At 37.4% G+C, this 16,254-nt stretch overlaps 1 protein-coding gene across 1 annotated transcript in view; it reads left to right on the top strand.

The window, feature by feature from the left end:
- SMAD5 (SMAD family member 5) overlaps positions 1-14,501 on the top strand; it is a 49,508-nt gene extending 35,007 nt beyond the window's left edge. Inside the window, exons 5-7 of the mRNA XM_006927618.5 lie at positions 5,721-5,942; positions 7,854-8,110; positions 9,506-14,501. Coding sequence (XP_006927680.1) covers positions 5,721-5,942; positions 7,854-8,110; positions 9,506-9,649 — 623 coding nt within the window. The 3' untranslated portion in view covers positions 9,650-14,501. The remainder of the gene's footprint in view (positions 1-5,720; positions 5,943-7,853; positions 8,111-9,505) is intronic.
- The last annotated feature ends 1,753 nt before the right edge of the window (positions 14,502-16,254 follow it).

Below are 16,254 nucleotides of genomic sequence, written 5' to 3' on the forward strand. Positions count from 1 at the left end.
GGTTTGAGTTGTTTCTTTTTTAGCATAGGAGTTCAAACCCATAACTTCTGATACGTTTTGTTTTCGGATGTATTCAGTTCACAATATTTTTAAATTTCCCTTGTGATTTCTTACTTTGACCCTTTGTTTATTTAGCAACATGTTCATCAGTTTCCATATATTTCAGGATTTCCTCAGTATTTTCTGTTGGTTCCTAATTTAATTCCATTGTGGGAATATAAAGCATTGAACCTAAATTGTATGAGTTCCGTTCTTTTTAAAACTTACTGAGAATTGTTTTATGCATGTTTTTGTACAGCCTATGACCTAAGAATGGTTTTTAGATTATTAAAGAGTCGTTGAGGTGCCTGGATGGCTCAGTCGGTTACACGTCCGATTTCGGCTCAGGTCATGATCTCACGGTTCGTGAGTTTAAGCCCTGCGTCGGGCTCTGTGCTGACAGCTCAGAGCCTGGAGCCTGCTTCAGATTCTGTGTCTCCCTCTCTCTCTGCCCCTACCTAGCTTGTACTCTGTCTCTCTCTCAAAAATAAATAAACATTAAAAAAAATGAAAAAAAAAAAGAGTTGTTAAAGATGAATACGTGACAAAGATAGTCTGTAGCTTTCAAAATCTAAAATATTTGCATCTCACTTGGTCATGGAATTTAATCCTTCTTGTGTCTTGCTGGATTTAGCGGGCAGAAAAGGTTTGCCAGCTTCTGGCAGAGCAGTGGTCTATTTTAGAGACTAATTCCATGTGTTTGTGGGAAAAAAACTGTTTATTTTGATACTGTAGGATGTCTTAAGATCTGTGGATTTTAGTTACATCAAGTTAGTAGTGTTGTTCAGGTCCTCTGTATCCTTGCTTATTTTCTTTCTAATTGTTCTATCAGTGATTGAGAGTGTGAGATGGCAGGTTGGGGCATCTCCAACTATTGCTGTTGAATCCTTTATTTCTACTTCCATTCCTGTTGGTTTTTGCTTCATATACTTTGAGGGCTCTGTTGGTAAAGTGAGCAATTTGGTATCCTTAAGTATATGCACAGTGTTGTGCAACCATCACTACTATCCATTTCCAGAACTTTCCATCATCTCAAACAGAACTCTTCCTATTAAACAGTAACTGCCCATCCCTCCTCCACTTAGCTCCTTGGTAGCTGCCATTCTACTTTCTGTCTCTGAATTGGCCTAAGTGGAATCATACAATATTTGTCTTTTTGTGGCTGACTTCTTTCACTTAGCCTAATCTTTTCAAGGTTTATCCATGTTATAGCATGTGTCAGAATCTCATGTCTTTAAAGACTGAATGTGTTCTCTCGTATGCACATTATTATATGCACTTCTGTGCCACATTTTGTTAATCCATTTATCGGTTGATGGACATTTGGGTTGTTTCTACCTTTTGGTAGAATAGTGAATAATGCCACTATGAATATTGTTGTCTAGGTATTTATTCGACTCTCTGCTTTTAATTCATTTGGATCCTATCCCTGGGAGTAAAATGACTGGATTTTGTGGTGATTCTGTTTAACTTTTTGAGGAACTGCCAAACTTTTTTTCCACAGCGGCTGTACCATTTACATTTCCCCTAGCAGGGCATTAGAGTTCTCATTTCTCTACATTCTTGCCAACTCTTGTTATTTTCCGTGTTTCTTGTTTTGTTTCATTTTTGTTTTTTTATATAATGGCTATCCTAATGGGTGTGAAGTGGTATCTCATTGTCTGTCTAAAGTCACTGTGTTTTGAGACATTAAACTCCTTAGTATATGACCAGTTAGAAGAAGTAAGGTACTGCCATTTTACACATTTCTTAAAAGGATGGTGTTTTTGTGTACTTTGCATGTGTTTGTGATGATACCATATGGGTGTATGTCACATGTGTTTTCCCAGGACCCCCGCATTTCTCAAAATAAATTTCAGGCCTCCCTAGTAGTTTTGTTAATGTGTGAATAATTTCTTTGCTTTTTCAAGGTCTAGAATTTATCTAGGAATTTTGTCATACTAATTTTCTTGTAATTCATAGAATCTCCCTTCATTTGGATCAAAATGTCTCAGACATGAATTTCTGGATGTGAATTCTTGCACCTCCCCTTATTCACTTTGCAGCCTAAGATGGCTTTTTAAATCTCTCAGCTTCCCTTTCTCCATTTGTAAATTAAACAGAGAGAATGTCTGCACAGGAATTGTTAGTTGTTGATTGGATTAGATGCTCTGTGTAATGACCATGGCATACCGCGTCAGGAAATACCCAGTGAATGGTGTTCTCATCCTCCTTGAAAATACGGAGAGGATTTACTTCACCTGTCATCTTCCTTTTCCTCTTTCTCCTGAGTGTGCAGAGGGCGGAGTGCAGTTTCCTGCTGTTGTGTGTGAGACACTCCTTGCTGTACTGTTTGCCTCGGCCTAACAGCTTAGTCCCTTTAGAGGAACTTGGCACTCAAGTCTTCTTGCCCTCCTTAGATATCTTTTTTCACCGAAGTTTCCTGTCATTTCAGTCCTATTTTGTGTTTTTTCTTTGACAGATAGGTGACAGAAGGGAACTCAGAGTTAAACTGTAGCACCTTGAATTGCCAGTTGACAGTGTGTCCCTTGCCTTGAGCAGAGACAAAGCTCTTCATTCTCTTCTTTTTTTCCAAACCAAAATTGTCTTTTTAGTTGTGCTTAGCATTTTTTCTCTGCAAGCTTCTGCTTGGCTCTGGCTTTCCTGATACTATTCTTAAAACTGCCTGAAACTCATTTGTTTGCGTCTGGTTATGGGCCCCTCCCTGTTCCATCTTTTGTATAAACTTCTTTAAATTCTGACCTCTTAGGGCTTCTCTTTATGGGTCCACATTGGTTTATTTTTCTCTGGTCCTGCTTATCTGAATTCTTTGCAGTTGAATAACCAGTGCTGAGTTTATAAAAGTTAACCAATTCTTTTGCATAGTCTGCCTCGGCCACATAGCCGCTCTTAGGGGTTTTTGGACATTTTTTTATGTCTGTCTTTTTTGAAAGAAAACTTGAGGGTTCATCACTTATCTTCCTCATTTCAGCCTCAAGAAAGAAACCCTGTGAGCATTGGAAGAAGAGTTTCATGTGTCCCTCCCGTCCATTGCATCCATTAGGAATTGTTGACTTTCACAACAATAAGATTTTGGCCGATAGTTGATGTATAAATCTTTTTCCATAGGCAGTTCTGGCCTTTAACATTAGTATGTATACCACCTTTTACCAAAGTTAATGCTCACTTAGTTGTGTGTGTGTGTGAGTGTGTGTGTGTGTGTGTGTGTGTGTGTGTGTGTGTGTTTTCAACAGACTTTATTTTTTATATGAGTTTTAGGTTCACAGCAAATAAGAGTATAAAAGTACAGGTCATTCTCACCTCCCACCCCCACCCCCGCCTCCACACGTGCACAGCCTGGCCAGCTACCAAAACCCTACACTGGAGTGGTCCATTTCTTACAATCAATAAACCTGCCTTTACCATCATTATCATCCCAAATTGATAATTTACATTAGAGGCCGTTTTTGGTGTGTGTTTTGTGGATTGTAACAAATGAATGTAGCGAAGTATATGGAAGTATACCTATGGTATACAGAATAGTTTCACGGCCGTAAAAATCCTCTGTGCTTTGCCTGCTCATCCCTCATTCATCCCTCATTCATCCCTCATTCATCCCTCATTCATCCCTCATTCATCCCTCATTCCCTCTGACTCCTGGTAATTTTTCTGTCTCCATAGTTTTGCCTTTTCCAAAATGTCATCTAATTAGAATCATATAGTATGCAGCCTCATCACATTGGTTTCTTTCACAGAGTAACATGCATTTAAGTTTCATCTCTTTTCATGGTTTGATAGCTCATGTCTCTGTTGAGCTGAATAATATTCTGTCATCTGGGTGTACCCGAGTTTGTTTTCCACTCACCTACTGAAGACATCTTGCTTGCTTTTAAGTTTTGGCAAATATGAATAAGGCTGCTGTACACATCTATGTGTAGGTTTTTATGTGGAATAAATTTTTAGCTCCTTTGGGTAAATACTGAGCGTGTTTGCTGGTATATGGTTATATGGTAAGAGTATGTTAAGTTTTGTAAGAAACTGCCAAACTGTCTTCCAAAGTGGCTGTACCATTTTACGTTCCCACTAGCAGTGAATCAGAATTCTTACGGCTCCACATACTCACCAGCATTTGGTGTTGGCCCTCTTTTGGATTTTGGCCATTCTAATGTCCCTATATGTCCCTATAATGTCACTGCCATCTATATTGGTATTTTACTGCTATTTTAATTTGCATTTACTGATGGCATACAATGTGGGGCCTCTTTTCATATGCTTATTTGTTATGTGTCTATCTTCTTTGAATGAGGTGGCTGTTTATGTATTTAATCCATTTTTTTTAATTGGGTTATTTATTTTCTTGTTGGATTTTAAGAGTTCTTTGTATATTTTGGATAATAGTCCTGTACCAGATATGTCTTTTGCATGTATGGACAGAGGATCTGAATAGACATTTTTCCAAAGAAGGCATAAAGATGGCAACAGACATACGAAAAGATGCTCAGTGTCGTTAATCATCAGGGAAATGCAAATCAAATCACAGTGAGGCACCACCCCACACCAGGCTGAGCAGCTAGTATCAAAAAGACAAGAAATAAGGGGGCGCCTGGGTGGCGCAGTCGGTTAAGCGTCCGACTTCAGCCAGGTCACGATCTCACGGTCCGTGAGTTCGAGCCCCGCGTCGGGCTCTGGGCTGATGGCTCGGAGCCTGGAGCCTGTTTCCGATTCTGTGTCTCCCTCTCTCTCTCTCTCTGCCCCTCCCCCGTTCATGCTCTGTCTCTCTCTGTCCCAAAAATAAATAAAAAACGTTGAAAAAAAAATTAAAAAAAAAAAAAGACAAGAAATAAGGATTGACGAGGATGTGGAGAAAAGAGAACCTGGTACACTATTTGTGGGAGTGTAGATTGGGGCAGCCACTGTGGAAAACAATACGCAGATTCCTCAAAAATTTAAAAATAGAAACACTGTATTTTCTAGTAATTCCACTTCTGGTTATTTATCCAAAGAAAGTGAAAACACTATTTTTTTTTTTTGAAAACACTAATTTGAAAAGATATCTGCACCTCTGTGTTTGTTGCAGCATTATTTACAATAGCCAAGATATGGGAGCAACCTAAGTGTCCGTTGGTACATAAGTGGATAAAGGAGATTTGTACACAGTGGAATATTACTCAGCCATAAAAATGAGATCTTGCCATTTTGCATCAACATAGATGGATCTAGAGGCTGGCTACTCTGCTAAGTGACATAAGTCACAAATCAAATTTGTCAGAAAGACAAATACCATATGATTTTACACATGTGTTGTATAATGTTGTGTGGTGACTGGTGGTAACTGCTCGTATTGTGGTGAGCCGTGAGTAATGTATAGGGATTATCTAATCACTGCATTGTATGCCTGGAACTAAAGTGATGTTGTATGTCAACTATACATCAGTAATAAAAATTTTAAAGAAAAAAAAATGTGATGTTGCCTATCCTTGTATTTGTATTTGATAATTTTTCAAACCATCATATTCAAGGCATTTTTTTTTTTTTTTGATACAGACTCAAAGTCAGGGAGGAACAAGGAGATTTAAGTGGAATATCTGAAAGTATTTTTCATAGAGTGCTTGGGTTTGGTTAAAGGGGAACAAAGAATCTGGGGTTTCTAATTCACTCATTATATGTTCTGTTTTTTGTATTTTTGTCTGGTTTGTTTACAGATGTTCAGCCTGTTGCCTATGAGGAGCCCAAACATTGGTGTTCAATTGTCTACTATGAATTAAACAATCGTGTTGGGGAGGCTTTTCATGCATCTTCTACTAGCGTGTTAGTGGATGGATTCACAGACCCTTCAAATAACAAAAGTAGATTCTGCTTGGGGCTGTTGTCAAACGTTAATCGTAATTCAACAATTGAAAACACTAGGCGACATATTGGAAAAGGTAATTTTGTCATTTCCCTGCGTTCAGTTGAAATGAGTCCTTTGCTGTACTTGCCGTTTACCATGTATCATGGATGGTGCTGGCGCAGAAGATGAGCCTAGAGCATGGGTGCTGCTCTCCAGTTCTGCTGGTGAATGTATTAAGACCTAATCAGTCCTCTTTTCCTTATCCTACTTAGTTTTACTTCTTAGTACTTAGGATCTGAAATTATATTATTTCTGTGTTTATTTTTTGAGTATCTTCCTGATTGGAATGTAAGCTTTACAGAAATACGCATTGTTCATAGCAGTATTTTCAGCAGTGCCTGGCTCATAGTAAATACACAGCAAATATTTGTGAAATATAGGAGTGCTGGTGGAAGAGTAGAATTTATTAATTGAGGTATTTGTGGAGTATTTTGAGTTGAAGTGCCTTGTAAGAATTTCTCTTAGGTTGGAGGAGCCGGGTTACAGGTAGGGAATCCAATTTGAATGATACAAGTTTCCAGTGGCTTCACCACTCTTTCTCCTGCCTTTTAAATTCAGGTAACAAGGTTTTATTTATATTTCATCCTGCAAGACAGTTGCCACAACAAACAAGGAACTTTCCACACCTCAGTGAAAGGGCAGAGTCTCATGCATCAAGTGGCCAGGAAGGAAACCTATCCCAGGTGGAGTGTATTACCTGTCTCCTAAGAAGTGTAGTTTTTACCACTTGCTGTTTTTGGCTTCTTTGACTTGAGAAAGTCTTAGTCCAAGTTAGTAGAAGATGTACATAATTATCGTTGTAAAGTGATTTCTTGTAGAAGAGATTCAGCAAAATACTATGGCCAAAAATAAGTTGAAAAGAAAGTTTCCATTCTTTTTTGACTCTTGCCATCTTGGTGCAGTTTTGTAGGTGAAATGCCTCACTTCTGTGCGTTGATTTTCGCACTACAGTAGGGTAATTTAAGAGAAATCTACTTGGTGAATTCTTAGTTCTGGAATCTGTTTTCCCTTTTTTTCTAGTACCCAGTTCTAGGATCCCTTCTTCTGTGTGCCGTTTTTATTTGCTCAGAAACAAAACACAGCTTTTCGTATCACAGCCTGATACAAGTCTGTGACTCACATGTGTATGGGGTATGTGTTATAAAGATGGTCTTATGAGCACTGTTTGGGTAGTGAAAAGTTGGAAATAACCTAAACTTTAACTACATAATTTGAAGTTTTAATATTGAAATTACATTTATATATTATTTACATATATATTTTTTAAATAGAAAAACCATTCTTTTTAGGGGAAGTGAAATAAATCTGTTTAGAACCCCTTCCTGTGAACTGAAATTACATATGTGGTTTAGCGTCTCTTTTTTTTTTTTTTAAAGTTTATGTATTTATTTTGAAAGGGAGAGAACGAACAAGGGTGGGGCCGAGAGAGAAGGGGGACAGAGGATCCCGAGGGGGGTCAGAGGATCCCAGGGGGGTTCTGTGCTGACAGCAGAGAGGATTTAGGGTCTTTGAATGCTGCTGTACCCTCCATTAGTAAAAAGAGTGCAAAACACTCTGCCAACTGACTCTATGATAGTTAAGAGCGTCAGCTTTCCTTTGAAAGGACTCATCATAGGTGCCTTTTTTGTCTTTTTGCCTTCGCTTTCTCTCATAGAGCTAACAAGTGATTGTTGGCAAAGAGAAGACAACCTAAGAACTGATAAACGTAATAATCTGCCAGCCTGAGGGTTAAGTCTTGGTTACTTGAGGACCACTGTAGAATTCAGGCAGACATTAACCTCTTCCTTATCTTCGGCACCATAGGCCCTCTAGTGGTAGCTTCTACCTCCAGGCTTTGCACGGTTGCTGTGGATTAGTGGGTGTTCTTGGTTGCACCCCATACAGCCTCTTTGATTTCATTATACTGATTTATTAAGGTGAGTCTTGGAATGCTCGTCTTTTTAAGGTGTTCATCTGTACTACGTTGGTGGCGAGGTGTACGCGGAGTGCCTCAGTGACAGCAGCATATTTGTACAGAGTAGGAACTGCAACTTTCATCACGGCTTTCATCCTACCACTGTCTGTAAGATTCCCAGCAGTTGCAGCCTCAAAATTTTTAACAATCAAGAGTTTGCTCAGCTTCTGGCTCAGTCTGTCAACCATGGGTTTGAGGCGGTGTATGAGCTCACCAAAATGTGTACCATTCGAATGAGTTTTGTCAAGGTGAGTGGGTTGTAAGCTGTAGCTTAATTTGAGTCACTGTAAATATGTAGTTCATATTTCTATAGGTTATGATTCTAAAAAGTAATTCTTAAAATGCAAGGTGGGATTTACTTTTGACTTGACTTAATAGGTTTTTAAATGATGTTGTTGAATTTAAGGCTTTAACCACTCAATGGGTCTAAGTAGTAATTTTATAATCCAGACATTATAAAATGCATAGTACTGACAATGATTTTGATATGAATAGGGGCTGAATTTATAAAGAATTTCAATTAAAGACTAAATTGCTAGAAAGCATTTCACATTAAAATTGCTTTTCAAGTTCCTTAACCTCTGCAATTTGAATTGTTATTAGATCCCACTGGAGTGACTTAAAAAATTCTTCAGAATACTAATATTATCTTCCAGGTATTTAACCTCTGTTATTAAGGATTTGCAAAGTTGAATGTTTCAAATTTATCATTTGCTCTTGGCCTGATTTCATTGGCATTCCAAAGATGATGGTTCATGAGTAGAATTAGGGAAGAGTTTTAGTTGATACATTTAAGCATCCTGTACTACATCCACTTGGTCCTTACGGATTTAGCCAAAGAAGAGCATCTGTGAAATGCTGCTTGTGGACTTTTTTTTTTGACATTCAGAAGAATAGTCCAGTGTTTCCTTACTGTTTTGCTATAGGTCTGTTTTATGCATCACTTTATCAGCAGTCCCGAAGGCATGCCCCTCTCCATAGAAACCTAACTTTTGTATATTTAATTTCTACTCCACCACCCCTAAGCCTAATTTATCCATGCCAGCACTACTTTAAGCAGTAAAGCAGAGGATTTGGTAAATCCAGGCAAATAAAAGTGAAAAAATATATTTTAATCTTTATCTAGAGTTTTAGGTTAAAATATTCCAGCTTCCTTCATCCCAGCTACATTAATTACATTTGCATGCATTGATGAGATCTACAGTGCCTTCCTTAACTGATAGTTAAAAAAAACAAAACAAAACAAAAAAAAACCCCCAAACCTAAAAACTAAAAGCTTTTTCCTAACAAAATCTGATGTGAATGTACATGAGACTGTAAGTTTTGTTTATCTCATTGAGAATGTATCTCACTGCAGAAATACTTATGTTTTAATTATGAGATATTGTACTGTATTAACTTTCTAAACTAAAAAAAAAAAAAAAGAATTCTAAAACCTATCTTGTACCAAGGATTTCTATTAAGGGACTCCTATCTCTTTCTAAAAGTTCTGCAACTCTGTTGCTTTGAATTCCATGGTGAATCCTAAGATTGGTTTGGTGATCTCTATTGTTAAAGTATGTTTTTGTTAGTATGTTAAAATTGGTTTAGACTGGTTTACAGTTTAAAGAGGGCTTTGCTGTGATATCTTTTCATTTTCTTAGGGCTGGGGAGCAGAATATCACCGGCAGGATGTTACCAGCACCCCGTGTTGGATTGAGATTCATCTTCATGGGCCTCTTCAGTGGCTGGATAAAGTCCTTACTCAGATGGGTTCCCCTCTGAACCCCATATCTTCCGTCTCATAGTGCAGAAGTAGTCTTTTCAATTATATTATTCGTGGACTCGTTTTAATTTTAGGGAAACTTTTCAGTACAGATACTGTGAGCTTACATGGAAAACAGATATTACAGCTTTTTTTTTTTTTCTACATAATTGTGACCAATACATTTGTATTTTGTGACGAATCTACATTTGTTTGTTATTCATGTTCATGTGATTAACTCTCAAAAGTGTTGTGAAAAATGTAAAGTAGAAGTATTGTACCCCAAATTCACAGGTTTGGCGTTGATCTTAAACTGGAACATAATTTTGCCTTACTGTCCCAACAACCTGTTATTTGTTCAGTTTCTTGGAAAAATATAATGCGTCACATGATGAAAAATTATAATAGAAAAAGGAAGTATGTGGTGAAAATTCTTCCCTTCTACTTTTAACCCTACAGGAAATGTACTTTTTCCAGTTTCTTTGTCCTACCAGTGTTAAGAAAGTGTAGTTCGTTGTTTTCTGAAAGCATGTGGTAGGAGCTGAAAAGAAACTATAAAAAAAAAAATCTTCTATTTGAAGGAACACTATGCACTGCTCTCACAAGTAGTGTTCAGTAAAAGTAAAGTGATAGTTTTCTAGATGATGTCATAAAATGTACATTTACTACAGCTAAGTGTTTGTCAGTCTGTTGTGGCTTCATTCAGTATATCTTTTGTAAAACATTTCCTTTTTTTAAGAAAAATTATTGTAAACACCAGATCTCCAGTATATGTCATTTACTCCGAGTCTGTCCCGAGTACTACTTTATAGCTAGTGCATGCGCGGCCTTGTTCAGCTTGGCTACTTTTGGCCACTGTTGCAAGAACTCTAACTTTGACATGCATTAATCTTCTGTTTTGCACTTTGATGGGTGACAGTTTTTAGTGTAACCTTTTGTGTAACACACTCAAGTGACTTGGACTTCGATGCTCATCCTTACTTACTTGGTACCCCTTTTGTATTAACAAACACTGCGGTTTATAGATTACAGTTGTAGGAAGTTAGACTTTTTCTACCTTTTTTGTATTTTCAACCTAGTTTATAAGACTGTTATCCTGTAGCTCCAATGTAAGGTGCCTTTCTAATTGCCTACCACTCTCTGGGTGTCACTCGTGTTGGAAAGTCACACACTCCTCCCATTGCTCTTACTGGTGTCAGTTGCCCCTAGTAAGGAAAGGACCTGTGTGCGGTAGCCGTAAGAACCTCTTCGGTCTGACCCTGGGTTGGGGCTGCTGGTCTGGTACTTAAACGAGTAAGCAGTGGTTGTTGAGATAGTTGATTTTGAAATAGTCACGTATCAGAGAATGCAGACTATTCTCTCGGTTCCCACGTATGCTCTGTTTTTTCCCATTTATTAGCACTTCCATGGATGCTAATGTCCCAGAACACTAGTCCTCGGAGAGGAAAGACACGAAAACTCTAAAATACCTGTTCGTTCAGTCATGCTTGAAGGAAGGACTTTTAACCTCTCTTTCTAGAGAGCAGCCAAATGGACACTTGGTTATGGCATGAGAACAAAGATGTTATTTTGAAAAAAAGTGACCTAATTTACCTCTCAGAGAAAGCTATTTTCTGGTGCCTTTTGAAAGTATATGGAGCCATGTCAGTCTTATATTTAAAGTGCTAGTTTGGTTTGACTTTCTCTCCTTTGCCCTTTCTGCATTTTTTGAGGAAAGGAGAATACAGTTCCTTTTTTCTGTGACATTATTTATTGCTTTTACAAAGTGCAGCCAGTGGATGGCTTTAGTTCTGTCAGATGAAGTGCCATATATGTTTCAGCTCACAGTCCTTTGCTGGGTCAAAGGATACTTTCTGACAGTCACCTGAGCCTTCAACATAAGTAAGTTTTACGTGACCTGCATTCTTAATCTTCCACACTTGTGTCAGCCACATGAAAGAGAATTATTTGCCTCGTGTTAGAACCTAGCTATTTATGTCGTTCTTTTACTTACCAGGCTTATGGCATAATCTTTGGAACAAATGTGTAGGAAGAAGCCACCCAGGTTGAATGACGGATACGTGTAATCAACTTCCATGGACTTGAACTGGTGGAAACTGTTGAATTGTTTTATTGATGTTTTCAATTGATTTAATTAAAAATTGTTTTTATTCGTGTTATGGTCTTTAGAGTTGTTGAGATTTTATGCGATTGGTCTTTTCTGTCTTTTCCTTAAGGAGTGTGTCTCATGAAGGTCATTACTGAAGCTATTGACCGTTCAGAGTTCCATGGAAGAGTAGAAGCCTGTGGTCTTAACTAAAAGTCATTAACTATATACCCCTGGATTTTAACTGAAAATTTTATGCAGTTGCTTCTGGAATTCCCGGGTGTGTCCAAAATCTATGGATGGGAAGTAAAAATTGCCACTGAGATTTTAAAAACTAAAATTCTGACCAATGAAGACACTTCTGAAAGAAACCATTTCAGAAAATTACAGTTTTAAATTTTTATTTAGACTTTGGAATGTTTCATGGTCAAATTTATGAAAACATCACCACTAGAACAATCAGACATTTCATATTAATATTTGCAAGCTGAAAAGAGTAGAGCCTGGGAGTAATAAAATTACAACCAGGTTGGTAAATGCAAAATGAGAAATAGAATGAAAATTCATCTGAGTAATGAATTAACCCAAGAAAAAGATATTTGGAAAAACAATTTAAGAGTTGCATTTGGACCAGCGTGTTTGTATAATGAAGTATTATGGTCTGTTTGGTATTGCCTGGCTTATATTTTAGAATGTAAACTATTAGGCATGCTATTGATCTTCTGAAGCTAACACTTTTTCTTTAGAGATTAAGACATCAATCAAAATGTCAAGTATATACATCAGAATATAAATCATTTTTCACATTTTATTATTATGTAAGGAACCTATGGTAATAGAATTGGCTGGGTTTCTTAGTTGAAATCCACAGTAAGATTCCTAGGTAGTTCAGTGAGCTATACCTAATAGTATAGAAAGAGGATGTAGCTACTTGATACTTTTCATAACATTTGAGAGTAAGATATCCTTTTAAGATGTAAAATGATCAAGACGTGGTCCCATCTGAAATCTCTTGTCAAGATGAGAACTGGGGCTCACAGGGAACCTGTGGGAAACAGTTCTGTCACAGTGTTCTGTTGAAGGAGAAGATTTGTAGAGAATATGAACTCCTGCCAGTAGCAGAGAACCTCCAGAAAGTCTGATGGTACCTGTTTAAGTACTCTATTTCTGTTCTGGAAAACATCTGATATGCCAGCTTGGATCCATTTCTTTATTCTCTTTATGGTTGTTTGCTCAGTGTTCCTTTGAATCGTTATCACTTCCCCACTTAAAATGTGTTAATGTCTTTTATACTTACTGAAGAAGGAAGACTCTTGATAATTGAGCTTCCGGTGATGACTTCAGTTTTGGATCTGTTAACCTTTAAGAGGATCAGAGCCCTTCTTTGTTGTATTACTTAAATCCTTGTTCACTCTCTCAGGTAGGAATATAAATATGTGTTCTCTTCATACCCATCAGCTAGATAAGCAAGGATCTTCTAAGATAGTAGTTAGCATGGTGGTTTCAGGCATGTTTGGTGATTTTTCTGGGAGGTAGTTTTCCTATACATTGGTTTGTGGGTGGTCTCTTGAGATACTAACTAGGGCAGCTTTCTGGGGGGCAGGCTCTTATTTGAGACCCATTTCCTCCAGAGCAGCAGCATTTTCCTCTTTGATAGAGATGGGATTTGGGAGAGGTTTTCTTCTCACAGAAGATGCATGTATGGAAAGTGAGAATTCAAGGCATTTCTTCTGCATAAAGACTTTTGCCTGCTGGACAGAAGCTTGGACAGTTCTTTGGAATTCACTGGGTTATAGTTCAGCATTTCCTAATTATGAGAGGTAACAACAGTGTTTATCAAGCCTTTGTTTTATTGGATTATTCACAATAGAAACTTAACTTCTAAAATACAACTGTGTTATAACTGAAGTGTTACCCTAAAATTGGATGGTTTGTAAAAACCAATGAGAGATATTTTACATAGCAATTTTTTTTTAAAGTAAGAGCGTGTGATACAATATTTGCTGGTAGCAATTGCTGTTAAACAAATGATGGGATGTTTGGGTGAAAACATCCAGCCATAGAGTAGGTTTCTTCTGTCATTTATGGCAGAGTGAAAAAGGTGTGCATGGTTTTCATCCAAATAATTCAATTCTTGAAATTGTTAGCAATCATTATAAACCATTGTCCTCTAAGGATTTATTTGAAGATACTGTTATTAAAAAGTTCAGAATTTTGTGTACAGGTAGATTCTTGCCCCCCATTAATAAGTAGTGCCTTCTTGATACTAGCTGGTATTAACTATAATAAAACTACAGTGAGGCCAAACAATCCTACTTTCCGTATAAAGAAGACATTTTTAGTCAGATATTCTTTCTAATATCATTGGAGATAATGTTGCTTTGATTTATTCATGAAGTATTTTATATGTAGGGACTCTTGAAGATAATAGTTGGGCAAGCTATTGTCTTCTTAATCTGTTTGGTTAAAATTGCATTTTAAGGATCACTTATTTTAAAATTGGATCGGATTGTAATCATGAGAACTGGATGTTTGTGTGTACCTGCCCATCTTCTCTTAAAAAGATACTCATATGCAGATGATAAAGACCAAACCAGTGGCTGCAGTATAGGTCCGCTTCTTGTTCTGCTTCTGTTTATGTGGTAGAAAATGAAATTCTAGCAATATGCTTCAATTCTGTTACCTTTTTGATACTTATAAAAATGTATTAGGTTTTACTATACTGTGCTTTTTCAAAGCCATAACTCTTAAGAACTTTGTTTTTGCATATTGTTTGCTAATACTTTATTTTAATAAATCTCAAAACCTGCTTATGTGTCTGTTGGGTCTTTTTGTGTGTGTGTGTGTGTGTGTGTGTGTGTGTGTGTGTGTGTGTGTGTGTGTGTGTTGGGGGGGAAGGGGGTTTCTTTCGGTACTTTCTTTTGACCTAATGTCTTTGACTGAATGGACTTGTAAAAAGGGTGAATTGACCATTCGCTGTGACTGGCTGTGTTATCTGTTTGTGTGCGCTAACAATAGGAAATGGATATACCATGCCTCCTTCCTCGGTGGGAGATTGGCTCAGAATGTAGTGTTTCTTCATTCTGTTTGTAAGAGAGTTGCTGTGTTTTTCTTTGTTTAGCTTAGTGTAGTTTAGTTGGATTTTGAAAAAGTATTTAGATTTAGAGTCTGGGGTATTTTCATTTAACCGCTAATTTCCCTTCTGTAGATCTATCTGTAAATGAGCGGTCTTGACTGCATGATTGGGAGGTAGAGTAGTAGCTATGGGTTCTGCCTGCCTCCGTGGGAGTCCTGGGCCTCACAGTTCTATTCGCTTTGTGCCTTTAGGCAAGTTGATTAACCACTCTGTACCTCAGTTTCCTGATCTGTAAAGTGAAAGTCTACTGTATAGTATTTTGGGAAAGATTAAAGAAAATACAAATAAAGTACTTAGAGCAGTGCCTGGCACATAAGAACTCCTATTTTTATTCTAATTATCTCTTGTATTTCTTCTTTAATTGACAGGAATTATTTCTGATGCTGCTTGACTTCAGTAGATCAACCCTTGATTAGCCACCTTGCCAGGTGACTTTGTTATTATTTTCTCCTTAAAAAATTTTTTTTTTAAATCACAGGTTTTATTAGCCCCACCGAGTACATACTTTTACCACCACTGTGTTGTATATAGGAGAAGTGCAACCTCATTCTAATTAGAAGAGGATGGTGTAAATCTTTGTGCTCCCCACTAGAACAGGAGAAAAACTCACACTAAATATTTCAACCCAAAAGAATAAATCCAAAAGCTCTTATTTTTCTTTTTGGAGAAAAGCCTTCATCAAAAGAATCCATTTCTGCAAATCAGTTCCCTATGCCCTTTTACTTTAAGTATAAGGTATTTAGTAGTGACTTCAGTGGCTGTGTTGGAAACATTTTTTTAAAGCATTTTCAAAAGCATTTGTTCTGGCATACTCTTTCACTGAACAGTGAGAGGTGTTGGCTTCTCTCTGATATAAGATAATTAGTTTTCAAATTGCTGCAGCCCAAACAGTTCAGGTGATGAGGGGATCAGCTGTGACAACTGCTTCATTTTTCTTTCAGATATGACACTCAATAGCTAATGCTGTTCCACATTTACAGCAGTTGCAATGCAGTTCCGATTTTATACATATTTATAAGGAGGCTGTCAGTAGGCTAGGGCAAGCTTATAAGAAAGTACTTAGAGCTCTGGAGTATATATGGTTCAAAGAAGGAAGCATTTTTGTTAAAAGTTCCTCAATTTAACATGTTAACTACTGCTGTATATTTGTTGAATTGGTAAGCCTATTATTAATAAAGATTTGATTTTTTTAAAAGGTGGTGTGTTCCCTTGATCTAAGTCACTTTGTGGTTGTAGTTTAAAGAAAGGAGGGTGGGACTACAGGGAAGGTATCAAAAGGGAGAGTTGTTGGTCGCTTTTCGTATTAGGGTATGTGGGATGGGAGGTGGAGGGGGTATGCAGATTGGTGGCCAAGGCTCATTATCTGTATGGTGTCACCTGGATGTGTGTAAAATTTCTGTGAGAGGCGGTTCCTGAGCCAGTTTTT

Source organism: Felis catus, chromosome A1 (assembly GCF_018350175.1).
Source record: "Felis catus isolate Fca126 chromosome A1, F.catus_Fca126_mat1.0, whole genome shotgun sequence".
Taxonomy (NCBI): domain Eukaryota; kingdom Metazoa; phylum Chordata; class Mammalia; order Carnivora; family Felidae; genus Felis; species Felis catus.